The following is a 26,255-nucleotide window of genomic DNA, read 5'->3' as shown; positions in this document are numbered from 1 at the left end:
GTGGGGCGCAGGGGTCAAACCCCCTCCACTGAGGCCCTGCCCACAAACCTCTTCTCGAGAAGGGATAGGCCCCAGGGGTGCCCTCAGGATCCTGTCCCCACCCTCCGAGTAGGTCAGACATCCCGAGCCCTGGGCCTGACCACCGGGGCCATCCAGGGCTGCACGTTACCCAGGACCTGTGGGTGCGCTCCTGGCACCTTCAGCCTCAGTCCCTGGTGTCCCTCGTCGGTCATTAACCGCTAAGCTTCCCCATATCCAGGACTGCCCCCCAGGCCACCCCACCCTCTTCACCCAGAAGATGGAAGGAGCCCAGACATGGCTGCTGCTACCGCGCCCTGGAACCCGCTCCCCTCCACCCAGGAGCAGGCCTGCCCTCCCCGTGGCACCCCGTCTGCTCTGCCCCTGGACCCTCTGTCCCCTGAGCAGCTCTCTTCGTGGCCCTCCTGACTGGCTCCTGCTTAGCTGTTAGCACTCTGTCTGAGGTCCCCTCCTCCAGGAAGTCCCCCAGTCCTCTCCCAGCCCTGCTGCCGCCTGAACAGCTCCGGCGCCTCCGAACATATCCAGGCTGCTGGGGTTGGAGCTGAAGCTCGGGAAGGCAGGGGCGTGGAGGACGGCGGGTGGACCCTCGCCTGGCCCTGGGGCCCCTACAGCCCTGGGGGCCCTAGAGCCCTGGGGCCCCTAGAGGCCCGGGGCACCTACAGCCCTGGGGCACCTACATGGCTGACTTGGCTAGAAGCTCCCCTTTGTGGGAGGTCTTGTGTGACCCACCCCTCAGTCGAGGGCACAAACGCAGGAAATCACATTCTATTAAACTCTATTTTCTCCTCAGCGGGAAAGCCTGTCACATTGTTCCCGGGCTCGTGCTTTCCGGGCGGCTCGGCTGCAGTGGGGCTTGCGCGTTCCCGGGGCTCCTGGCTGAGCTGTTTCCCTTCGAGACCCAGGGGCGCCTAGAGGTTGGGAATGTGGGGCCTCGGTCCAGCCACCGGCGCAGGGTGACGCCGGCACGTCCACAGGACGGTGCACGTCCAGGAGCCAGCACTGTGTGGGGGCCAGAGCGAGGTCAGAGCTGGGGCCCCGCACGCCGCCGCCGCGCTCTCCACCTGCCTGTGGGCCTCGGGGTCCGGCCCAGGCCCTGCCCCAACTCCCCCTGCCTCCCCAGAAGGGCCCCCAGCAACCTCTGAGACCGGCCAGGGGACTCTGGCCAGTGGGCCTGGTGCTGTCCCACGGCCCCAGCTCAGCTCGTCTCTGGCCTGCACGGGCCACTCTGTCCCGGGGAGACCCTGCCACGGCTGGGGGTCTGAGAGTCCAGCCTATGCCGTGCCCCAGGGGGAAGCAGGGGGCGGGGGGCGGGCAGGCAGCCCTCACGTGACCACACCCCCGCCCCGGGGCCACATCGAGTCCCACCTGGGTGCGTGGGCCATGGTGTAGTAAAGGAGCAGTGGTGTCACCTGCACGTCGGCTCAGCTGTAAGCAGGGAATGGCCAGTGACCGAGGGGCTGCCACGGGCACCCTGGGCGGCATCAGTAAGGGTCGTGGACAGCAGGCACCCCCTCCCCGCATCCTGGCGGACCCCAGTGAGGAGTCTGGGCACCTGAGGTTCAGGTGTAGGGCCGCCCCCAGCACTGAGCCCCAGATTAGCGCCAGCACGGGGCGGGGATGGGCAGGGGCAGTGGCCGGAGGGCGCAGGGTCTTTGGGGGCTTAGGATGGGCGGAGGCAGGCAGGAGGGGCTGGGCTGCTGGTCGGGGCCCTGGTGGGCCCCGCGGGCAGGGTAGGGAGACCCCCCTCCCAGCTCCGCAAACTCTGTGGTGGAACCCGGGCGTCCAGGCCGAGGCGGAAAAAGAAGCCACGGGGCCCGGCTGTTCTGGGCGGAATGACTGACCGGAGGGGGCTTCACAGAGAAGCCCAAAGGGCGGGGGCTCAGGAAGCCGGAGGCAGGAGCCAGGGCTCAGAGAGAACCAGGTAGAGGCACGGACTTGGGAGGGATGAAGGCCACCCTGACGACACAGCGGAGGATGAAGGATGGGGAAACGTCAGCAGGTTCGCGATTCCCAGGAGAAACGTGGAGGCGGGGACGCTTCTGAGACACAAAGTCTGAGGATTTGCCTTCATTGAAGATGAGGACTCGGGGGACTTCCCTGGTGGTCCAGTGGTTAAGCCTCCGCGCGTCCACTGCAGGGGGCGAGGGTTCAATCCCTGGTCAGGGAACTAGATCCCGCACGCCGTGCGGGGTGGCGAAAAAAAAAAAAAAGCTGAGGACTCGGTGGGGAGGTCCGTGGGGCACAGTGTTTCCACACTACCCCCTCCTGCCCGTCCTGCACGTCCCCAGGGCACCTAGGCCCCCCCCACCCCCGTCCTCTCATGCCTCCTCCAACCTGGCTGTTCTGAGTAGATCCCCGGCGTCACTTCATACTTCAGCTGTATTCCCAGAATGTAGCTACAATGCCGTCAGCACAGAGAACCTCTCAGGGCTCCAGGCTCCTGGACGCTGTTAGGAACGGTGTTTGTACAGCTGGCCTGACGAAGAGGCCAACGAGGCCCACGCATTGTGACCGCTGGCATGTGTCTTGAGCCTCTTCATCCTCAGGTTCTCCCTCCCGGCTGTCTTGAGTTTGCCCGACCATATATCTTCTGTGGACCAGGACTGGAGTGTGGTCCTTGTGGAGGTGGTCGCTCATCGGTGGTTCTTCAGTGAACAGGAACAAGGCTCTCTGCTTGTTTTTTTGCGTTTTGTTTCTTTTTTTGGTGGTTATTATACCTGACATAAAATTGATTGTTGTAACCATTTTAGATTAGGAGACAGCAGGATCCAGTCTTTGTGAGATAAACAGCAGATCAAAAACATACATGTATTCAACTACAACATAACCTCAGAGACTTCCCTGGTGGTGCAGTGGTTAAGACTCCTTGCTCCCAGCGCAGGGGGCCCGGGTTCGATCCCTGGTCAGGGAACTAGATCCCACATGCCACAACTAAGGAGCCCATCTGCCGCAAGTAAGGAGCTGGCGAGTCGCAACTAAGGAACCCGCCTGCCACAACTAAGATCTGGTGCAACCAAACAAAAAAATATTTTTTTAAAACCCAAAAAACAAAAAAATCATAGCCTCAGAAGACAGAAAACAATAGGTGACAACTGACCCAACAACGGTGGTTGGAGATGGAAACCCTCCAACTCCCCTCTCAGACACGGACAGCTCAAGCATCACAAGCAAAGTCGTGGACTGTGTGGATAACACAAGAAATAGAAAGAGGCACACTTTTTTTTTTTTTTTTTTTTGCGGTACACGGGCCTCTCACTGTTGTGGCCTCTCCCGTTGCGGAGCACAGGCTCTGGATGCGCAGGCTCAGCGGCCATGGCTCACGGGCCCAGCCGCTCCGTGGCATGTGGGATCTTCCCGGACCGGGGCACGAATCCGTGTCCCATGCATCAGCAGGTGGACTCTCAACCACTGCGCCACCAGGGAAGCCCGAGGCACACTCTTTTCTAGTACAAATGGGACATTCTCCAAATTAACATATATTATTAGGTCCCCACAGAGGCCTCAGAATGGCTTGAGAAATGAAAGCAGCCACCCTGGAGGTAAGTGGACAAGGAATCAGTACCTATGAAGTGCTGGAGGAAAGTGATTTCCAACCTAGAATTCTATACCTGCCCAAGCTATCATTCAAGTGTGAGGGTTTAATAAAAACTTCTCAGGGCTTCCCTGGTGGCGCAGTGGTTGAGAGTCCGCCTGCCGACGCAGGGGACACGAGTTCGTGCCCCAGTCCGGGAAGATCCCGCATGCCGCGGAGCAGCTGGGAACGTGAGCCATAGCCACTGAGCCTGTGCGTCCGGAGCCTGTGCTCCACAAGGGGAGAGGCCACAACAGTGAGAGGCCCGTGTAACAAACAAACAAACAAAAAAACTTCTCAGACATGCAAGGTGTTAAAATGTCTCTTCCATGCACGCACTGTGTCTCAAGCAGCTACTGAAGGATGTGCTCCATCAAAATGAGTAAACCAAGAAACAGACAGACCAGGCAGACAGACCTCCGGCATCTAAGTCAGGCGCTGGGGAGAGGGGAGTGCACAGGGGGTTCTGAAGGGAGAGGTCTGCAGGACAACCGTGCCCCCGGAACAGTCAGCCTTCCAGGTCAGACAGTGTGACGCAAGAGATGGCACCTCGGGGGTAGCTGAGGATGGGGCTTCCCCAGGAGTGTCTCCTTTGGCCCATCTGACCTGTGCCGGAGGACCGGGAGACGGCCCTGGTGGGTTCAGAAGCAGAAATACAGGACAGCCCAACCCCCGGCCAGATGCCCCGCCTGTGGGGGGCCTGGACACCCCTAGGTCACCTGTGTCCCTGCCCACTGATGGCCCCAGAACAGTTCCTAAAATCCCTCAGGGAGGCTGAGGCCAGACCTGGACCCCATGGCTCTGCTCGGCTTCTCTTCTGGTGCCTCCAGGTGAGCAGTTCGTCCAAACAAAAGAGACTATAGCTCGGGGGACACACACTGAAGGCTGACAGGTTCAGAAGAGGCGGTGGACAGTCTACATTGTCTGGAGGAAGTTACCTTGCTGGGGGCAGGGCCCTCCCCCCACAGCTTCCTGGGCACCAGAAATGTGCTATATTCCGTGATCTGGCTCCTGCGTGTCTATTTTACTATTATTCTTTAAACTGTACTTTACACAAAGACATTTTTCATTCTCTTCTGAATGTACACATTTCACGTTTCAGTGTTTGTAAATCAGTGGCACTCCTTCCCATGGCGGTAAGCCAGCAGAATCCTGATAGAAAGCAGGGCAGTGTTCCCAGTAGGAGGGAAACTATGCAGGAGTGGGTAAGCCGGCAGAGAGGAAGTCTGGACGTAGGCGATCCGGAGAGACGAGGAGATCTGCTCCGTCTGGGCACACGGGGAGCCGTGCAGACCCTGAGTCTCTCCCAGGTGACTGCAGACCTGATGCCACCCCAATTCACCTTCCTGCCACTGGTTTTGTCACACTTGTTCTAACATTTATAAGGAAAAAACGTCAATGATAAGTAAGTTAATTCTGAAAAAAAGCAAAAAAGCCTATAGAACCAGGTATGAAGATGCACTCAAAACCACAGCAATGATGGACTTCCCTGGCGGTCCAGTGGTTAAGACTCTGCACTTACAATGCAGGGGTCCTGGGTCCGATCCCTGGTCTGGTCCGGGGACTAAGATCCCATATGCCACACAGCGAGGCCAAAAAAAAAAAAAAAAAAAGAAAGCCAAACCAGAGCGATGAAACAGGCTAATGCTGGTGCAGCAGTCTATGGAGGGTAGCAGGGTGGAGAAGGAAGCTTGAAGACAGACCCACCCCGGGCGTCCGCAGGTCACTCTGCTCTGTGCCCAGGCCGGGGGCCCAGGGCTCCCCTTTGGAGAGAGACACCGAGAGGCCCACAGAAAGGACCCCCAGGCACTGAAACCTGGGGGCCCCACCAGGGGGCTGGTTCGACAGTTTGCAGCGCGGCCCCCCCAGTTGACAACACACCCACCCAGACACAGACGGGGTGCCCCCAGCCCCCGAATTAAAGGAAACAGAGAGAGTGAGCGTGGGCCAGAAAAACCCAACTGTACCCACATTCGGGGGGAAGACATGGAAGCAGGAGAGAGAACAGCCCCCATCAGGTTAAAGATACAACGGGAGAAACATGGAAAAGACAGATGGACTGAAAGATAAAACTGAGAAACTCTCCTGTAAAGACAAAGAGACATAAATAAAGAGGAAAGTTAAGAAAATTAGGGGAGGGGACTTCCCTGGTGGCACAGTGGTTGAGAGTCTGCCTGCCAATGCAGGGGACACGGGTTCAATCCCTGGCCCGGGAAGAGCCCACATGCTGCAGAGCAACTAAGCCCGTGCGCCACAACTACTGAGCCTGTGCTCTAGAGCCCGCCAGCCACAACTACTGAGCCCATGTGCTGCAACTACTGAAGCCCATGAGCCTAGAGCCCGTGCTCCATAACAAGAGAAGACACCGCAATGAGAAGCCCGCGCACCGCAACAAAGAGTAGCCCCCGCTCGCCACAACTACACAAAGCCTGCGCACAGCAACGAAGACCCAGCATAGCCAAAAATAAATAAATAAAATAAATAAATTTTTAAAAAAAAGAAAATTAGGGGCTCGTTCACATAATCGAACATCCAACTAACCGGAGTTCTAGACAGAAGAGAGAAAATGGAAGGAAAAAATGATCAAAGAAACAATACGAAGATTTCCCAAACGGAAGGGCACCTGTTTCCAGACTGAAATGGTCACTGCTTACTTGGCCAAGGATTGAGAAACCCAGGATATTACGGAAGCTGGGGACCCAAATGGCTGCAGAGGGAAAGGAGCTCCCCACAAATGGTCAGGGACTAGAAAGGCACGGCGGCTCAGCGGTCAGCCTGATGCTGGAAGCTTTGCCGTGGGAAAATGACACTCCTACTAGAATTACCCATCTGGTCAGGCATCCATCAGGGTGAGGGGCTGGTGACATTTCCACACACGTGAAGGTCCTCACTGATCAGCTTTCACGAGGCATTTCGAGGACGGGGAGGACGTGGACCAGCGAAATGAGGAAGGGAACCAGGGAAGGGGAAGGCATGGGGCCAGCGACCCGGGGATGGAACTCATCTGGGAGACAGGAGACCCCTGGGTCCTGGAGGAGGAAGCACCAGCCCAGGGCGAAAGGAGGAGGGCCCCGGGGAGCTGCCACCAAGACAGACCAATTGCAGGACAACCGGGGCATTGACCTTGGCAGGGGCAACAGGTTCTCCAGAGAAACAGAACACATATGTGAGTATGTGTTATATATAGAAGTGTAAAGTAGGACGGAAATATATACCCATTTATTATGAGGAATTGGCTCACGCACAGTTATGGAGGCTGACAAGTCCCCAGCTCTGCAGCCGGCCAGCTGGAGACCCAGGGGAGCCGGAGGTGTGAGGTCCTGCCTGAGTCTGTGTCCAAAGGCAGGAGACCGCTGTCCGAGCTGGAGTCCGTCGGGCCAGGAGAGCGGATCCTGCGTCACTCACTTCTGCTTTGTTGAGGCCTCCAGGACTGGACGAGGCCCACCCGCAAGGGGAGGGCACCTGCTTGACTCAGGCCACCCGTTCAGATGTTACTCTCAAGCAGAGACCCCAGAAGAAAGTCCCAGCAAAAACCTGGATGCCCGTAGCCCAGCCAAGTCCACACATAAAATTCAACATCACGGAAGGAAAGGAGGAAAAGGCAGGGGTTAAATCAGAAAATCAGAATTACCTGTGGCAGGACGGGTAACCAGAATGCACCTGAGATGCTGCGGGGCGCACCCTCTCATCAAGGACAGTGACACCCGGCACTGACTCAGCTGGCCATCCTGAGGGGGACGCACTGGGAGAGAAGGAAGGGGACGTGCGGGTGTGGAACCCTCCAGGGCCGCAAGCCTGAGGCAGTGGACACCTCTCCCATGTCCACCCCCTCCCGCCTCACCCCCTCTTCACAGTCCTAGCCTGGGGTTGGGGGCGTTCACCCTCCCTGGGGTGTGCTCAGGGAAGGCACTGTGCCCCCCACACCCTGGCCCAGATCTTAGAGGTGAATGGTCACTGGTCCTCACAATGGGGGCTTCTGGGCAAGCGTTTCCTCCTAATCTGCAAAGAGACTCTCCTCCCCTTTACTGATGCCACTGCGCCTGTAGGTGATGCCTGGGCCACAGCAGCCATGTTGAGATCATGAGGTTGAGTAGGGGCTGACCTGCTGTGCCAGGGGGACACGCTCTATGGAAGGCTTTGGGGCCTCCTCCTTCCAGACTTCTCGTCGGAGACTGCCGACCCCACGCTGTTGGAGCTATTCTGGCGGCTCTCCTGGTTGCCTGTGGCCGAGCTGGCCTGACCAATGCAGTCAGAGGAAAATGCCCACAACCAATAAATCAAGAAATGGCCGCGTGAGCAGAGACACTTGGAGGGGAAACATCAAAAGAATCAGCCTGAAGGGTTGACAGTGGCCGCCTCTGGGGGGGTCCAACTGTGGAGAGGGGTGGGCTGAGGACTGGTAGTTTTGTGTATGAGTCTTGCACTAATATTTAACATTTTTCTTTTTCCTTTTGCTGTGTTATGTGCATCATTTTGAAAAACAACTTGAAAAAGAGCAAAACACTCAAACCAAATGAAACTAAAAATCCAGCACAAACAAGAAACACTTAACCATCACTAAAACTCCCTAACTCAGGTGAAAAGAAAAGGCTTCTTGGGACTTCCCTGGCGGCCCAGTGGTTAGACTCGGCGCTCTCACTGCCGCGGCCCCGGGTTCAATCCCTGGTTGGGGAACTAAGATGCTGCACGCGGTGCGGCGTGGCCATAAAAAAAAGGAAAGGCTTCCCCAGGTGCCCAGAAGGATCAGGGGTTTTGCATGGCCCCTGCTTTCTGTTGCTGCCCCTGGCACCCCCCCGAGGACCTCAAAAGGTGAGAGCTTTAGCCCCAGAAGGTAGCCTTACTGCGCCTGGGCCCTCAGCCCTTTTGCTTAGCGTGGCAGACCCACGGGTGCCCAGCCTGGATGCCCTTTGCTCCTGGCTGCAGAGATGCAGAGGGTGGGGCGCCGCCCCTGCAAACACACACCTGGGGGCAGCTCGTCATCAGTCACCAGGTGGCGTGAATCCAGCCCGCTGCCAGATGCCCCAGGCCCTCTCCTCCCCTGCCCACTCCCTGCTTTCGGGGTATCACTATCCCTCCGGGCCTGGTGTCTGCTACACCCCTGTAGCTCATCAGTGTCACCCCTGGAGCCCCGCCCAACCCCTCACTCGGGCCCCGTCCTCAGGCTTCCTCTGCACCCACTTCTGCCGCCAGCCAGCAGGCTCCCACGCCCACGCCCCTGACCTTGACCCTCCCCGACTGCCCTCTGGCTCAGCCTGCGTCCAGGCTTGAGTTCCGCGCCTCTTTTGGACGCCCAGCCCGACTCCCCCGCTTCCCACTGCCCGCCAGCCCCTTCGGTCCTCACCAGCCTCCATCCCTGGGGCCTGGCGCATCAGGGACTCCCTGACCAGCATCCTCACCTCTCTGGACCCACGGGCTCCCCGTCACCCCCTCTGGGCAAAGGCTGAGCCCTGGAGGAAGCCCATGTCCACCTGTCCACTTGCCCAGGCTGCTGGGCACCGTCCGAGGGCCTCCTCCAGCCTTGTGCCAGCAGGAAGCCCCACTCACCGGGCGACCGGGACTCCAGGCCCCCGACGCCACGGGGACCACGTGCAGCCACCCTCTCCGCCCGCCCCGCTCTTGGTAGATGACCTCGTCCCTGCCTCTTACAGAGGAAGGGGAGGCGGCGGCCACCAGGAGTTTCCCCCAGTCCTGCCGCGGCCCAGCAGACCGAATCCCACCCGGGACCCCGCCCTGGCTCTCGGGTCCACCCCGTCCGTACCCCCAGAACCCTCCAATGGGGAACCTTACACAGCAAAGGCGCGGTTAAGTGAAGGACCCTGAGGTAGGGGGTCCAGGGTCTTAGGGGAGGCCGGTGTCGTCACAGGGTCCTTGTTGGGGGACGGCAGGGGGTCCAGAGTAGAGATGTCACAGCGGGAGGCAGAGCCCTAGAGAGAACAGGACTGCTGGCTGCTGGCCGGGAAGGTGGAGGAGGGGCCGGGAGCCAAGGCGTGTGGCCGCTTCCAGAAGCTGTTAGAGGCCAGGAAAGGGTTCTCCCCTGGAGCCCCCGGAAGGCAGCCCTGCCCGGGCCTCGGCTTCAGCCCAGGGAGGCCCGCTAGGGCTTCCGCCTTCACAGCTGTAGGATAACCAGTCTGTGCCGGTTCAAGCCACCAAGCTCGCAGCAGCCGGTCCCGGCAGCCGGGGGCACTGACGCTCAGGGTGAGGGTCTCCACACGCACTGGCCCGCGCTCACCCGGGTGCACCCGAGCGCCCCTGGACGCGGCTCGGCGGGGTCTCCAAAGCCCCCTCATTCCCAAACCCAGAGGCGGCTTTTCAGAGGCTCCTCATGGCTCGGGCCCCGGCCCCCACGAGCTGTCCCCCAGGCAGACACCTCCGCCTGCACCTGCCCCGATGGGGCCCAAGGCCACCCACCTGCGCACCCCGCTCTGGACGACGGCCCAGGTCCCTCCCGCTGGCCTCACGCTCCCCCAGCCGGGCGGCCACAGCGCCCTTCCAGGGGCAGAGACTGACCACCGCGCCCATCTGGGACCTTCCACGGCTCCCGGTGCCCTCTGAGGGGCCCAGCACAGCCCGGCTGGCTGCCCCGTGGGCCGTGGCACCCTCTTCCATCCCGTCCTCCTCGTGCTCCTGGATCCTCGGGTCTCTGCGAACAGCGCCTCGTCAGCGGGCCACCCCGCAGCCCGGCCCCCCTCGACCGCGCCGTTCTCGTCCTAACGCCCTCCGAGCCCCGGTTCCGCGCTGCCCGCCCCCAGCGAGTCCTCCGGACACACGGCTCACTCCCTCTGCCTTTCCGGGCCCTCCGCCTCTGAGGAACGCCCTGCCAGGCCTCCCTCCAGACCCCCACCGTGCCCCCTGTCCCCAGGCCCATGGCTAGGCTGCAGGGGCCTGGTCCCGACCTACCACAAAGGGCCCCGGGACTGGAGCCGACGGGCCTGGTGTCCACGGCCAGCGTGGAATGCTCCGGAACGGTCTCACTGGTGTATTTTTGCTTCTTTAAAAAAAGTGAACTGAAATTCACATCAACCATCTTACCTTGTACACTTCGGTAGCATTTAGCACGTTCACAGTGTGTGTAGCCACCAGTCTCCCTGGTTCCACAGCATTCTCATCACCCAGAAAGGAACTCTGTCCCCATTAAGCACTCACTCCCTGTTCTCCCCTCCCCCAGCTCCTGGCAACCCCTAATCTGCTTCCTGTCCCTATGGATTTACCTATTCTGGACGTTTCATATAAATGGATCATATAACATGGGACCTCTTGTCTGTCTTCTTTCACTCAGCATGACGTCTTCAAGGCTCCTCAGTGTGGCAGCACGTGTCAGAATTTCATTCTTTAAAAAAATTTTTATTGAAGCATACTTGATTTACAGTGTTGTGTTACTTTCAGGTGTACAGCAAAGTGATTCAGTTACACATATACATATACCCACTCTATTAGATTCTTTCCCACATAGGTCATTACAGAGTACTGAGTAGAGTTCCCTGTGCTGTACAATAGGTCCTTATTAGTTATCTATTTTATAAATAGTAGAGTGTATATGTCAGTCCCAATCTCCCAATTCATCCCTCCCCCCATCCCCCGTGGTAACCATGTTTGCTTTCTACATCTGTGATTCTATTTGTTTTGTAAATAAGTTCATTTGTACCTTTTGTTTGTTTGTTTGTTTTTGCCTGCGTTGGGTCTTCGTTGCTGTACGCGGGCTTTTCTCTTTTTTTTTGCGGTACGCGGGCCTCTCACTGTTGTGGCCTCTCCCGTTGCGGAGCACAGGCTCCAGACGCGCAGGCTCAGTGGCCATGGTTCACGGGCCCAGCCGCTCTGCGGCATGTGGGATCTTCCCAGACCAGGGCATGAACCCGTGTCCCCTGCATCGGCAGGCGGACTCTCACCCACTGCGCCACCAGGGAGGGCTTTTCTTTAGTTGTAGTGAGTGGGGGCTGCTCTTCGTTGCGGTGCACAGGCTTCTCATTGCAGTGGCTTCTCTTGTTGTGGAGCATGGGCTCTAGGCACGCGGGCTTCAGTAGTTGTGGCACACAGGGGCAGTAGTTGTGGCGCACGGGCTTAGTTGCTCCACGGCATCTGGGATCTTCCCGGACCAGGGCTCGAACCCATGTCCCCTGCATTGGCAGGCAGATTCCCAACCACTGAGCCACGAGGGAAGTCCCTGTACCATTTTTTAGATTCCACACATAAGTGATACCATATGGTATTTGTCTTTTTGTTTCTGACTTACTTCACTCAGTATGATCATCTCTAGGTCTGTTCATGTTGCTGCAAATGGCATTATTTCCTTCTTTTTTATGGCTGAGTAATATTCCACCGTATATAGGTACCAACCTTCTTTATCCACTCTTCTGTTGATGGACATTTAGGTGCTTCCATGTCTTGGCTATTTTAAATAGTGCTGCAATGAAACATTTCATTTCTCTTTATGGCTGAGTCACATTCTTCTGTGTGGCTAGACCACACTGTTTATCTGGTCATCAGCTGATGGACACGGCTTGCTCTGACCTTCTGCTATTGTGAATACTGCCAGTATCTGTCTGAGTCCGTTTCGAAGCCTTGGATAGACACCCGGGAGCAGAACTGCTGGGTCACCCAGTAACTCTATGTTTAACCGCCTGAGGAACTGCCAGGCTGCTTCCTGCAGGGGTGGCACCTTGCTGACATTCTGAAGGCACACGTGTTCTGCAATCTACACTGCAAGCTGTCTCAGCCTGCATCAATGTCAAATGCTACTTCCCCCCAAATGTGAGCAAAATGATGCTCTGTGGAGTTGCTGGTTCTTCCCTGCATCTGAGCTGCAGCTTCCTGGGGCCAGCCCAGCCAGTGGGCGGAGGGGCTGGGAGCAAGGCTCCTCCTTGGTCTGGGTCGCTGCTGTGCAGGCTCTGTGGTTTGTTCTCATTTTTCACACAAACACAGGAGGAAATGGCCTGTGTTCGAGGGAGGGAGCACACCCTGGGTCCCGCGTGTGTGGAGGAAGAGGCCCGCCTGGCTGTTGGGCAGGATGGACCCAGCTTCTAGGATGGGCTCTCTGGCGGATGCTCACTCTGGCCTCCAGGACACTATGTGGCCGGGCCAAGGCTGGGAAGTGCACTGCCCTACAGAGTTATGGGGGTGATGGCTAGTCTCTTACGATGGCCCTTATAAACCATGTGTCCCAGGTCTCCTACCCTTGGGAAGTACCCCCCACCCCGGAATCTGGGGTGGCCAGGACTTACTTTCTGGCCCATAGGACGCAGTGGAAACGATGCTGTCAGACATCCTGGGCTGGGTCGTGAGAAGCTCGGCCCTGTGACCGTGGACTGGGGAGCTGCCATGGGATAATCCCACTACTCTGAGACCGCCATGCTCCCAGGAAGCCCAAGCCGGCCACACTGAGAGGCCACGCTCAGGGAGAGGGCCAGCCAGCCACCCAGCTAGGGCACCAGACATCCTGGACGTGCATCCCTTCAGAAGATCCCACCCCAGCTGCTACCTGACCACACTGCAGAGAAGCCCCAAGGAGGAGCTGCCCAGCTGAGCCAGGGCCATCCACAGACCAAGACAGAGAGGAACAAAGAGGGGCTTCAAGCCACGAATTTTGGGGGTGCTTTGTTACACAGCAATGGATAACGGGGACATGGGAGTCAACTGCAAGCCCACCTGGGCTGTCCCCCCTGGGGCCATAGTTCAGAGAGCAGGTGCAGGTCAGGGCTCAGCTGCCCCACCCCACCATTTGTGCCTGTCCCTGGGGAGGCAGTGGCCGCATTTGAAGCAGGTCCTTGGGATCCACATCCAAGCAAGGAGGGGGCCCTTCCTCAGCAGGGAGGGGCCTCTTGGGGGAGGGAAGAGCACTTAGTTGCCTGCCGAGGTGGAGGAGGGGCAGCCCCGGAGACAGCGAGTGGCAGCTCCTCCCAGTGGGGCGGGGGGGGGCAGGGGGACAGTGTGGCCCAGGCCAGACCCCCGCCGGCCCGCTGGAGCCCCGCGGGGAGGGCCTGGCTCTGCCTAGACCCTGGTCCCTCTCCCTTCCCGACTCAGGCTCCTCTCATCTTGCCCTCTTTCCAGAGCCTTCTCTCCCTCCACCCAGGGGCCCCTAGAGGCGTAGCCACTCTCTCCCCACCACGGCGCACGCAGGACCCGGTGCGAAGCCCCGAATCCACCTCTGCCTTCCTCCTCTCGGGGCTCGGCGGCGAGGCAGCTGTGACCGCCAGCTTCTCTCTTCAGGGCCTAGTCGCTCCTTCCCTGGAGGCCCGCCCCCGCCCCGGACGACCCAATCTCGGGGTATGGTCAGCCCCAGTGGCGGAGGCGTCCGCTCGGCTCATCCCCCCTTCCCCCAGAGCTGCGCTGCGTCTCTCTCCCCCCAACCAGGACGCCCAAGTCACCCCCCGACTCCAGCACCGGCGGTCACCTCGCAGACCGTCCCCTCCAGTTGCGCCCGCCCCGCCCTGCCGCACACTCGGCTGACCCCCCCTGTCGCGGGGCCCACCTGGCGAGCCTCCCTCCCTGCTCACACCCTGCGCAGCTCCGAGAGTGCCCCGCGGGCACGAGCCCCCGCACCTGCACAGGGACCGGGGCAGGTGCTACCTGCGCGCTGGGCCCGCCCTCCCTGCTCGGCGCCGCCCCGCGCCGCCCCGCCCCGCGCGCACCGGGCATGCCCAGAGCCCGGTCACACGCCCGCCCGCTCGAGTCCTGAGTGGACCTTGCCCGCGTCTGCCCCGGGCCCGCGCTACCTCGCGCGCCGCCATGGAGCGCATCGAGGGGGTGGCCGTGGGCCGCTGCGCAGCCTCGCCCTACCTGCTGCCGCTCACGCTGCACTACCGCCAGGTGAGGCCGCCTTCCGCGCCTTCCGCGGCCTGACGCCGGCGCCGGACCCCGCCCACGCGCCCATGGCCCCGCCCATGGCCTCGTGCCCCCGCCCCGCGGGCCCCGCCTCTCCGCCGAGCGCTCTGCCCGTTGACTCCGGGTTCGCAGACCCGTTGAGCGCCCGGCTCTGGGCAGCGACACCTCGGGGGACCACTCATTCCTCTAAGGTTGCTTTGCTGGGCCCCGGCCCTTTTTTGCGGTGGGACGTATTGGGCGCCCCGGGGATCGGGGAAAGCTTCCTGGTGGTGGTGGTCTCCGTTCTGGGCAGAGGAGGCCGGCGATGGAGCTGGTGAGCACTGGAGAGCCTCTCCAGGTGGGCTGCCTACCGGGGCGTCACCTCCTCCTGCCGGCCCGGGGAGGGAGTGCAGGACCACACCGCCTCCCGTGGCGCTGTGCAAGTAGTAGGCTCACAGGAAACACTTGTTTGTCCAGTTCGGGCCCCCACCTTTGGCTTGCCACGCCACCGAGTTCCAGCACGCCATCCAGGTGAGGACTGCACTCCTCCGAGTCTGGTGCAGCCCCTCCCTGCCCCCTCATTTAGGACAGGTGGTGCAGGTCTTTGGTGCCCCTCTGCCGGGCTGTCCCTGGCCTGAAGCATCCTGCCCCCCCCCCACCAGGCCCCTTACTCTCACTAACCTGTGAAGCCCTCTTGACGCCCAGCCTGAGAGAGGATGCACTCCCCTCCCCCCTCCCTTGTCGCTGCTGTCCCGTTGACTCTAGGGGACAGGGAATTCCTATCCCCAGGATGGACCCAAGTTGACAGCACCGGCCTGGGGCAGAAGCCGGGGTTGGTTGAGGGGCAGAGTGCAGGGACACGGAGGTTGTTGCCCTTTCCCTGGTGTTGGCCTGGGGCAGGGCTACCTAATTGTGGCTGCACAGCCTCCAGGGGCTGGGGCTCTGGGGCCAGCAGGTGGGCACAGGGTCGTCCAGGCACGTAACCACTGTGGCCTATGGCTGCGGCACCCTCCCCCACTTCCTGTGGAGTGTGGGTGGGTGCTGGTAACCAAAGCTGAGCCCATGCGGGCGGTAGGCTGCGATGGACACAGGCTGGGGGCCGGGGTGGTGTTTCCCAGGGGCCATGGGACCCTGGGCTGGGTGGTGAGCATCACTGAGGGGCATCTGCAGCCTTTGGTCAGTAGCCACCCATGGCCAGGGGAGATCTGGTGGGTGGACAGACAGACCAAGCAGAGGCAGGGCACCCACATGGCTCTGAGCGGGAAGGGGCTGTGTTTAAACTCCAGTCCTGCTCCTCCCTCCCGGGGCCCTGGAAGGTGCGCCAGGCCTGGGTCCTGACCCTCTGGGAGGGGCGGGCTGGGCCTCAGTGGGCCCCCCGGACCTTCCCCTGCACCCTGCCTTGGCTGGACCTGAGGGTCTGACAACTGTTTTGATCTTGATCCAAGAGGGTACCTGAAACCAGCATGAGATGACACTTACCCTGAGGGAGGCAGGGGACACAGCTGGCACATGGCAGACTGGGGGGCAGGCCTTCCCTGGAGCTCATCCTGGGGGGTGGCTGGCCCTGGGGTGGCCAGACTGCAGGCAGGCCCAGGCTTGCCTCTTGGGGGTGGTGCCTCACAACGGCCTCCCGGCAGCCCGACCTGCACAGGACAGGACATCGGCTCTCCCTCCTGCTTGGAAACCGAGGCTACTGCCCGTCCAGAACACCTCTGCCTTCAGGCCCAGCTCAGACCAATTTTTCCAGCTCCCCTCAGACCAGCATGTGGGCCTCTGCCTGTCAGGGCCCACTGCTGGGAATGAATGCCCTTTCTTTTCTGTGGGGCCTGGTGCAGTGTCACCTCCTCCAGGAAGTCCTCACACAGGCTGTTCCTTAGTGTCCTCTCTCTTTCGCAGCCCCAGTTGCACTTTCGGTGTCTCTGGTGCTCAGATCCATGTCTGTTTCGCGGCTCGGATGGGGCCCCAAATGGGGGGCCAGCAGCTCGCCAGGGCGCAGGGCTGACCCAGTGGCTGAGCGGCAGTGGGCTAAGCAAGCCGGTGGTGGGCGTCCGCAGGGCTGGGCTCTAGGGCCCCAGGGCCAGCCCCATCCTCAGAGACCCCTTGGGGAGGGGTCAGGGCCAGGCGGAACAGCCCGGAGGACGGGAGCCTACTTCACTTAGTGGTGTCCCGCTGGCAGGGTTCTGGCCCCTCAATGCTCCCTGCCGGCTGGAACCCCGTTAGCAACGGTTCCGGCCACCCCCGGTGGTGCTGCCCCAGGCCCTGGCCCACCACACTGCCTTTCGTTCACTGAATGCTGCTCAGAGCCCTGGGAGCTGCTGGGACAGGGTGTCCAGGGTCGGGGAGCAGCGGGTGGAAGGAAGCAACAGAGCAGCAGGACCACAGGGCGCAGGACAGACGGCCCGAGACAGACAACCGGGCCCGGGAGAGGGTCCTCCACGGGCCAGTCATCATCATGGAATTGTCACGTCCTGCGGGCTGGGCTCCTGCCTGGCGCGGGCACTCCCTTCCCCAGCCGCTCCTGGGGCTGCTGCGCTCTCAGGAGGCCTGCCTGCCCCTCCTGTCGCCCTTTGTCCAGTGGCCCAAGGGAGCTTCAGCAACGAAAACCTGATCTTGCTCTACCCGCTTGGGACCCCTCCTGCCCCTCGCCCTGACTGTGAGGACGTGTCATGCCTGCCTCTCCCCCACACCCCCATGGTCCTTCCCACACTTGGTGGCAGCGTACATCTCTCTGCAGCTTCTCATGCTCAGCTTGTGCTGGGTGGTGGCTCATGCTGTGCCTGGGACACCTTCCCACCCTTTGGCCTGGTTTTCTGCCTCACCCCTTGAGAGCATCAGGCTGTCCTGGACTTCCCTGCCCACCCTGGTGGCTACCCCCGGCCCCACCCGCTGCAGCTCGTCGCTCCCGTGGGCCCGGGGCCGGGACCGGCCTGGGGCGGTGGGTCTGCGTGGCCTCCTCACTCCCTGGAGCACGGCCGCCCGCGCTGCCAGCCCTTCGGCCTCCCTGACCGCTGCCCTGCTTCTTGCAGAATGGCATCCAGAAGTCGTGGGACTTCATGAAGACCCATGACAGGTGAGGGCCTAGCCTGGCTGGCCGCCGGGGAAGCCCCAGGCTGATGTCTGCAGGGACACCGGGCCCAGGGGCACAGAGCCCCACCCGCCTCTGCGTGTCTCAAGTCCCCACTTTCCCTGTCATCTCACTGAGGGGCAGCCCGAGGCCTGGAGCCCGAGCTGGGTCCCAGCTCAGGCCACCTGGACCATGATGGTGGGCAGGCCCTCTCGGACCTGAGAGAGGCTGCCCAGGTGCCCTTGTCCCCGAGCGTCGGGAGTACGGGCCGGATGGCAGCGTGGCTTCAGGAGCGTGGCTGGCGGCAGCTGGCCAGTGGGGGCCACGTGTCTCGTCAGTCACCCGTCCTCAGCTGCTGCCCAGCTGCCCAGCGTGTCCTTCCCACCCGCGGCCCCCACCCTGCCAGCTGGAATACAGGAGGCCTGCATCCTAGCCTGACTGTGTGACCCTGGCAAGCTGTGACCTGGCCTGGGCCTCAGTCTGCCCATCTGAGCAAGGGACGCCACCTTCCTGGGCTGTGGAGGAGAGGAGGTGGGCTGGGCCCCCAGGGGGGTGAGGTGAGGGCGCTGCTTCTGTGCTGAGCTGGGTCCCTCTCCCTGCAGTGTGACCATTCTCATGTTCAACTCTTCTCGAAGGAGCCTGGTGTTGGTGAAGCAGTTCCGGCCAGGTGAGGCGGCCCAAGTGGGGTATGGGGGGAGGGGAGGCCTGCAGGCTCACGTTCAGGCCCCTGGGGTCCTAGGGTCAGAGTGCAGACATGGGGAGAGGGCTCTAGAGGAAACTGAGGCCCGGCAAGGGGGTCTGGCCAGAGCGGGTCACGTGGAGCCTGCCACCACAGGGCGGTGACCGCGGTCTGCCTTCCCCCAACCAGCTGTGTACGCTGGTGAGGTGGAGCGCCTCTTCCCGGGGTCCCTGGCCGCTGTGGACCAGGACAGGCCCCGGGAGCTGCAGCCGGCACTCCCTGGCTCGGCAGGGGTGACATACGAGCTGTGCGCCGGCCTCGTGGACCAGCCCGGGCTCTCGCTGGAAGAGGTGGCCTGCAAGGAAGCGTGGGAGGAGTGCGGCTACCACCTGGCCCCCTCCGGCCTGCGCCGGGTCGCCACGTACAAGTGAGTGGGGCTGGGCCCGTGGGCTTGGGGGCTGGGGAAGGGCCGTCTGCTGCCAGTGCAGCCCAGGGGATGGGACGAGCTGCCTGGGAGGCAGTGAGCACCCAGCTCCCAGGGGTGTGCAAGCAGGGCGATGGCTCCTTGTCTTTCAACCTTCCCACACTGGGGGAAGGTTGGACGGAACGCACCTCAGGGTGCGATCTGGGCTGGAACCCGGGGCCCTCAGGGCTCGTCCTGCAGCGTGCTTGGCCCTGTGCCCTCCACCGCGGCAGGGCCAGCTCGGCTCTGGCTCCGGGTGGCAGCTGCTGCTGACAGATGCCTCTACTTCCTGTGGGATTAAGCGCCGGGCACGGGGGTGGGGGTGAGTCACGGGTCTGTTCTGACAGCGGCTCAGGGGCGAGGGAAAGGCCGAGTCCTGGGCCGGGGTTGGGGGGCGAAGTGCGGCCCGCCCCCGCCAAAGCCCAGGTGCCCGCCCGCCCCTCATTCCCTCCGTCCCAGGACAGGATGTCGGGGTGAAGCCCACCCTTGGCCTGAGGATGCCGCGATGGGTCCCTGACCTTGGTGACGTCCGGGAGCAGCAGGAGCGTCTCACAGTGTCGCCCCAATGCTGAGCCCCTGGCGGCCTTCTCCAGAGAGGGAGCGGCCCTCCTCGGCCCAGCAAGGGGCCGCTCAGTGTGGGGTCTGGGCCCCCCTCGGCGACACCCAGGGCCTCGTCCGGGCGCCGCCGGCCTGGGGGTGGGGGTGGAGTTGACGTTTAGTCCCGGGAACTTAGACGTGGGATTTCTACACCAAAGAGCCAGACATCTTGGTGTGAGGGGCCTCAGTTATCTGCAGGCGTCCTCCGCGTGGCTGGCCAGTGGCCACATGGCCTCTGAGCCTTTGGGCTGGCAGTCCGGGGGGTCGGGAGAATCCAAGGGGCCTGACCTCGGGTAGGGGTTGAGCCAGCGGGCAGGCCAGGAGGAAGGCAGGTGGAGGTGCCCTGGAGGGTTGGGGTCCCCCGAGCGGGTGAGTCTGGGTGGAGTCCTGGCAGAGGGGCTGCATGGCAGAGGCTCAGGGGCAAGGGGACAAGTGGCCCTGGCCTCTGGGCTACGGCCTGATCCTGAGGGTTCTGGGTGCCAAGGAGGGCTCTGGACAGCGAGTGGCCTGCTCAGACTGCACTTTAGAGGTGAGGGTGGCCGGCTGTGCAGAGGCATGGCCGGATGGGGCTGGCGTGGAGGCCAGGGCAGCTCTCCCCGGGAGCCGGATGGCCGGCTGCATGAACAGCTTGTGCTGCCCTGGGGTAGGGCCCCCGGCTTCCTTCCGTGGCCCTGGGGGTGAGCCAGGCCACTCATCTGCCCATCCCAGGTGACAAGGCCCAGGGCTTGTCTGAGATCCCCCAGCTGAGGACGTGATTGAGTGAGCAGGGAGAGGCAGTGCCCGGCCTGGCTGGGCACATTCTTCTCGGCGCCGGTGTCCCGTCACACGCCGGCGGAAACTGGGACTGGAAACCCCACAGACCGCTGCTTCCATCAAAGGCGCAGGCTGTAGCTGCCGGCGGAAATGGGCTGTCAGGAATGGGCTGTCAGGAAGGGTCCGAGGGAGATAAGGGGCCGGAGGGCGGAGGAAGCAGCTGGGTGAGGTCAGTCTGGGTGGGGCCCCCGCCTGGGGGTGGGGGGCTTGGGGAGTGGGAGGGCAGCTCCTCCAGCGCTGCTCCCTGCCCCGTGTGCGGGGCGCACCTCGGGTCTGCGTCCACCCTGCAGGCCCTGACTGGCCTCAGCTAACCTCCCGGGGTGGCCTGGGGTCTCCCTTATCCCCTGGACGTCTCCCCAGACACCCTCTGGCTTCCCTCTCCCCCAGCAAACCATGCTCAGCCCTTCCCCTCCTGTCTGTCACCCCGTCCCCATGGCCAGCAGTCACCATGACCTCCACCGGCACCAGTCTGGGCCCCTGCCCTCTGCCTGGGTGCCTCTCCTCCTCCTGGTGGCCAGAAGCCCCCTCCTGGCCACCACCTAGGGAGGGAGGGGACTCCTTGACACTCCTCTCCAGCCTGTGAACCCTGGTCCTGGCCCTGGGGACCGCGCCCCACCCCGCTGTGAGCCCCAGCCCCCCACCCAGCCCAGAACAGGCGTCCTGCAGGTGCCCACATGGGAATGCTCGCAGACCCAGGCTGCACCGGCCAGAGCCCCGGGTGCGAACCGGGGCCCACTGTGCGGGGAGAGGCCTGGCTGAGGCCCAGCGTGAGCAGAGTATTGGTGCTGCAGAGCCACCTGCCAGACTCAACAGCTTTCGGCGACCCCCATTTACAACCTCACGGTTGCTGGGGGTTAGCAGTCTGCTTGCTGGGGACTTGGCCCACTGCTCAGGGTCTCACAGCCTGACCGCCAAGCTGCGGTCAGGCGTTGGCCAGGCTGAGGTCTACTCTGGGGCTGCGGGTTGTCTTCCCAGCTCCTCGTGGCTGTGACTGAGGGCTCTGTCTCCCGCTGGCTGTCAGCCAGGGGCCCGTGGCCGGCTCCTAACCCACAGGCCCTGGAGTGTGGCCCTCTTACAGCACGGTGGCGCGTGGCCCTCTTACAGCTGGTGGCGCGTGGCCCTCTTACAGCACAGTGGCACGTGGCCCTCTTACAGCCGGTGGCACGTGACCCTCTTTACAGCACGGTGGCATGTGGCCCTCTTACAGCCGGTGGCACGTGGCCCTCTTACAGCATATGGTGGCGCGTGGCCCTCTTACAGCATATGGTGGCGCGTGGCCCTCTTACAGCACGGTGGCGCGTGGCCCTCTTACAGCACATGGTGGCTTTACCTCGTCTTCAAGCCTCTCTGACTCTTTCCACCTCTGACCCCTAAAACCGGCAATGAAGAGCTCACCTGATCACGTCAGGCCCACCCAGGATCATCTCCCCTTTTGATGAACTTAAAGTCACCTGGTTAGGGCCCTTAATTACATCTGCAGAATTCCGCCTTCATCACCTGACCTAACCTCATCACATGGGAGCCTAATCACAGTGGGAGGTCACATCCAACGTGTTCCTAGGTTTCCCCCACACTTGAAGGGAGGGGATTACATGGAGTGTGTACACCACAGGGGGGAATCTGGGGGGCCAGGGGGCACCCTGGAGCACTGCCTACCAGGGGCTGGAAGGAGTGGACAAGAGAGGGCTGTGGAAGGGGCAGGGGTGGCCAGCGGGGCCTGTGTGGATGCCTCAGCACATGCTGTCTCGACCCATAGGTCTGGTGTGGGACTGACCAGCTCCAGCCAGACCATGTTCTACACAGAGGTGACAGATGCCCAGCGGGGTGGCCCAGGCGGGGGCCTGGCGGAGGAGGGCGAGCTCATTGAGGTTGTGCACCTGCCCCTGGATGGCGCCCAGGCCTTCGCAGATGACCCGGATATTCCCAAGACCCTCGGCGTCATCTTTGGTATCTCGTGGTTCCTTGGCCGCGTGGCCCCTGGCCTGGGTCCCCACTGAAACCCCAGGGGGTCTGGACGAGCCCAGTTCTGGACACCTGCCCCGCAAACCCAATAAAGGCTGGTGTAGCTCTAGCCTGTGTCTACTGACTCCGAGCTGTGACCAGGGTGGGCTGGGGGGCAGGGGAGGGTGCGGTCTCTGTGGAAGCCCCTCAGCTCCACCGGAGCAGAAGCCTTGGCTGCAGGTTGTGCAGGGCCAACTGGGAGCTGGCAGCTGGCAGAGGGCTAGGCCAGGCCCTGGGTAGTGCCCCAGGTTGAGTGGGGGGCAGGGAGGATGGTGCCGTGCAGTGCCACTTCTGGGGGTAGGAGAGGTTGGGGACGGGCTCAGCCATGTCAAGCGCTCAGGGCCCACTGGGTACGGGGCAGTGGATGGAGCTGTGGCCTCAGGAGTGGTGGCTGCACCAGCCACGTCAGGAGAGGATGTGGACAGACCCACAGGGCACGTGCTCCCTGCTTCTGGGGCCAGTGAGGGGTCCCCTCCCTGACTGGGGCTCTCAGTAGCCCTGTGTCCCCTGTGTTGGTGATGAGGTCTCACCCCACATGCCAACCTGTGTGTGGTGTAGCCTGAAAGCCCCATAGGACCCCTGCCTTGCACACTGGCACGCACTTGGGGCCGCAGGTGGGCTGGATGTCTGCTCAGCCAGGCACCGAGTAAGACCTCTGTACGTAACGGGTGGGCTGGAGCCCACCATGAAGAATGTGTGCTGGTCACCATGGTCATGGGCACCTGTGGGCGTGGCTGGGCCATCAGTTGGGGATGAGGGCCCAGCCTGAGGGCCAGGCAGGCTTCTTGGAGGGAAGGCCGGCCTGACCCCTTCTGAGGGTGGTGATCTGGCCCAGCCTTTTCCCAGAGGCCCCCAAATCCTCTGGTCAGCCCCTTGGGCAGTGCCCTAGGGGATGGGATGGGGGCAGTCTGGGTCATGGTCCACTGACCCTGGAGAGGGCAAGGTGTCCAGGGGATGCTGCCCGACAGGCAGGTGGGGACTGGGGAGCTGGAGTGACCGGGAGCTTTGCCGTGAACCTGACTTCGTGCCCTGTGCCTAGTGTCCCCTGGGACTGGACACTGGGCTGGAATGGTAGAGGATGCCAAGGCAGGACATGATGCCCTGGCTTCCGCTGAGACCCTGCTGTCAGGTGGGGGCACTTCCCCGGTCCCCCTGCCCTCCTGTGCCCCCCTGCCCCGCCCCAGGTCCACCCCAGGCAGGCGGGCACTTTCCTTCCTGCTGGCCTTCGGAGTGTGTGTGGCTGAGCCCCGCCAGGAGTGGCTCAGTGCCAACAGCCCCCAAGCCTGGCATTCGAGGCTGCCTTGGGACAGCTGCGCCCAAGGGGCCCACTCAAGCAGCATCACCTGTATGCAAATGCCGGCTGTGACCCAGGTGGGGCCACCCAGGTGGGGCCTCCTGGGAGCCCAGCCAGGCAGTGACACGCTGCTGGGGAGGGGCACTCAGGCATGGGTGTGCGTCCAGGGGGCCGGCAGGGTCGCGCTGCACTGGGGTCTTGAGCAGCCCAGCTCCGCCCCGTCCAGAGGAGGCCTAGTGGGCTGCCCCGGGCCCCAGGACACCTGGAGAATTCCCAGGGCAGCACGCCCCACCCTGCCTGCGTCTTGCGGACTGCCTGATGCCCACCTCCTGAGCTCCACTGGCCTTCTGGGCTGGGCTGCAGGCGCTGCCCACCATCTCAGAGGGGGCCCTAGTGGGTACTGGCTGGGGCTGGGGGCTCTCTGTGCCCTGGGGAGCATGCCGGGCTCCAGCCTGGCGGGGCGGGGGGTGGGGGCAGGGCCCCGGACTTGGGTGCAGTCCAGCCCCGCACTCTGCTTGGCAGCCCGATGGGGCGGGTCAGCAGGCACCACCGCCGGACCTAATGGAGCTGGCATCGATTTCCCGGCACAGGGGTGGGGGGGCTGTAACCGGAAACTCCCCTCCCTGGCCGCTATATTTAGCACCACAGAACATGGGCGGAAGCGCAGCTCACTCCTGAGCCCAGCCGGCTCTGTCCAAACGCCCAGCAGCTTGTACCCCGGCCTGGTCCTGAAGCCCCCTGGCCAGGCGGAGCAGCCTCCACCTCGTCTGTGCCTTGTCCGGCGCAAGTTTGAAACCCATCCCAGAAACTTGCCTGGTGTGAGGAGCTTGGAGAGGGAGCCCTTGGGTTAGGGGGCAGGCGGGGTGGGGAGACTGAGGGGTGTTGTGGCCCAGTGGGCCCCAGGACAATGCTGGGGGTCTTCCTGGAAGAGGCAGGAGCCTGGCTGCCTCTGGATCTCCAGCCCTCTGGCCCAAGGGGTGCAGAAATCCCTGTAGGAGGGGACCCCAGGAGGGAGGATCCCCTCTGCCAGCAGCCCCAATGCCTGCCCCTTCCCTCAAGAGGCCAGCTTCCTGTCTTGAACCTCTCCTGGGTCCCTTAGGTCTGGGCTGTGGCTTCTAGGGGGCAGGAGGGGGAAGGGGACCATGAGCGCGAGGGGGTTTCTGTGCCCTGGGCCAGGAGGCAGGGAGCCCATCCCATTCCCAGAGGGCCTGGCTGGAGGCAGATGGGGCCGGACCACTGTCTCGCCAGTGTTGCAGGGCGGGCGGGGGCTCCCTGTATCCCTGAGGCAGGGTTGGCCAGTGGGAAGGGCTCCAGGGCGGCCGCGTCCCCTGGCAGGTGGAGCTGGAACCTTGAGATGGGTGAGCATCCCTCACTGGTGCCTTCATGCCGAAGACAGCCCTGAGCAAGGAAGAGCCTCAGCTGAAACGCAGCAGCTTCTGGAACCGGCCGCACAGCAAGCCCAGCATCAGCCACACCACCCACCGTGTGAGCTAGTCCAGGCCATCGTCTCCTCCCACAGCTGGCCAGGACGAGGGAGGGGCACACGGCGGGGGGCTGTTCTCCAGATTCCGCCTCTTACTTGCGCTGGAAGTGCCCCCTCCTCCTCCTCTCCACGGCCAGGCCCTGGCCTGGCCACCGGCCCCTCTCATTTGCGCTATAGCAGTGGCCGCCTATGGCCTCCCTGTCTGACCTCGCCCTGTGCTGCCCTTCCCCCCAAGCCAGGGATCTTTGTGACAACGTAAATCACAAACGTGCAGCCCAACCCAGCTCAGCTGCTTTCTGTGACTTCCCGTCAGTCTTAGCAGGAAGACTGTAGCCAGGCAGGCCCAGCACAGCCGGCACTCACCACCACCTCCAGCCTCCCCCTCTGCCCCTCACCTGCTCTGCCCTGGCCATGTGTTCTCCTCAGCCCCAGGGCCTTTGCATGTGCTCTTCCCAGCCCCTCACCTGGCTGAGCCTGGCCTGCCCTCTGGGTCTTAGCAGGCTTCTTCCCCGTGTGCTGCTGCATGCCTCACCCTTACAGTTTGCTGTTCTACATTGTTTGTCTATGTTCTCTGCCCACCCCATCCCCAGCCCCCACTGGGAACTGCCTGAGGGTGGGCAAGGGCTGTGTCTGCCTTGCTCACCGCTTGACTGAGTGCAGGAGAGCATTGGGTGTAGGACAGTGGGCATGGGCAGGGTTGGAGCCCTGGACCCCTGGGACAGAGCCTCCAGTACTCAGTACTGTCTCTGGGCCAGAGCAAAGAGGAGGAAGCCTCTCCCCGGGGAACCCCCTGTCCCCACAGCAGTAACCGCTGCCCACCCTCAGGAAGAAAGCAACCGGAAGGCTCTGAACACATCTCACATTCCCTTATTTGGTGGGGGTCACTGTGCATGGCGGTGCCTGGCTTGTGTCCTGCCCCCTCCCAGCCTACAGAGGGGCTCAGGTAGGGATGGGCGCTTGGAGTGAGCAAAGCCAGGCCCATCTCTTTAGGCCCCTGAGGCCTGGGCCCGCAGGCTGGGCGGTGAAACCAGGGCATTAGGCCCATTAGGCTGCTGCTGCACCTACATATCCTAGTGTGAGAAAGGGCAGTGCCTGTGCTCCTGAGTTCCTTCTGCCATTGCCCTTGCCCCTGAACCTGGCCTCCTTCAAAGCTCTCTTCCTCCAGGAAGGCTTCCAGCCACCACCACCCCCACCAAATTGTAGCAGTGACTAGCTCCAGGCAGGGGCTGCACTCCCAGCATCCAGCCCAGGGCCGGAGGAGCCAGGGGAATGAAGAAAGCCCAGTTACTATGGAGGTTGAGCGGGAAGACCCCTTTGGACCGAATTGGTATCCCTAACGGCAAAGGCGAGGTCCAACCTTGAAAAGGACGCTGACTGGCGGACAGGCTGGGATGTTTGGAGACAAGGTGCCTCGGAGGAGGCGAGGCGAGGTTACTCCAGTAGAGGGCAACAAGGTG

General features: G+C 62.4%; 1 protein-coding gene across 2 annotated transcripts; it reads left to right on the top strand.

Moving 5' to 3' along the window:
• Positions 1-14,261: 14,261 nt before the first annotated feature.
• On the top strand, positions 14,262-22,067 carry NUDT14 (nudix hydrolase 14). Of its 2 annotated transcripts, none has more exons than XM_081230382.1 (5): positions 14,262-14,410; positions 17,431-17,474; positions 18,071-18,135; positions 18,439-18,574; positions 21,777-22,067. In XM_081230382.1, exons 1-5 carry the CDS (start codon positions 14,330-14,332, stop codon positions 22,015-22,017), a joined length of 567 nt encoding a protein of 188 aa, XP_081086508.1. In that variant the 5' UTR covers positions 14,262-14,329; the 3' UTR covers positions 22,018-22,067. The 2 variants fall into 2 exon arrangements, with proteins under 2 accessions (XP_081086508.1, XP_081086507.1); XM_081230381.1 differs by having other exon boundaries at positions 18,337-18,574.
• The last annotated feature ends 4,188 nt before the right edge of the window (positions 22,068-26,255 follow it).

This window comes from Mesoplodon bidens (assembly GCF_964165515.1).
Source record: "Mesoplodon bidens genome assembly, chromosome: 3".
NCBI lineage: Eukaryota > Metazoa > Chordata > Mammalia > Artiodactyla > Ziphiidae > Mesoplodon > Mesoplodon bidens.
The sequence above is the reverse complement of the archived record's forward strand: the minus strand, read 5'-3'. Positions and strand labels throughout refer to the sequence as shown.

What these genes read in the sequence shown, in the direction of transcription:
- NUDT14 (XM_081230381.1), top strand. Translation starts at nt 14,330, where the DNA reads ATGGAGCGCATCGAGGGGGTGGCCGTGGGCCGCTGCGCAGCCTCGCCC. An exon ending in TTCATGAAGACCCATGACAG is followed by an intron (nt 17,475 to 18,070) that starts GTGAGGGCCTAG and finishes CTCTCCCTGCAG; the next exon opens with TGTGACCATTCTCATGTTCA. An exon ending in CGCCGGGTCGCCACGTACAA is followed by an intron (nt 18,575 to 21,776) that starts GTGAGTGGGGCT and finishes CTCGACCCATAG; the next exon opens with GTCTGGTGTGGGACTGACCA.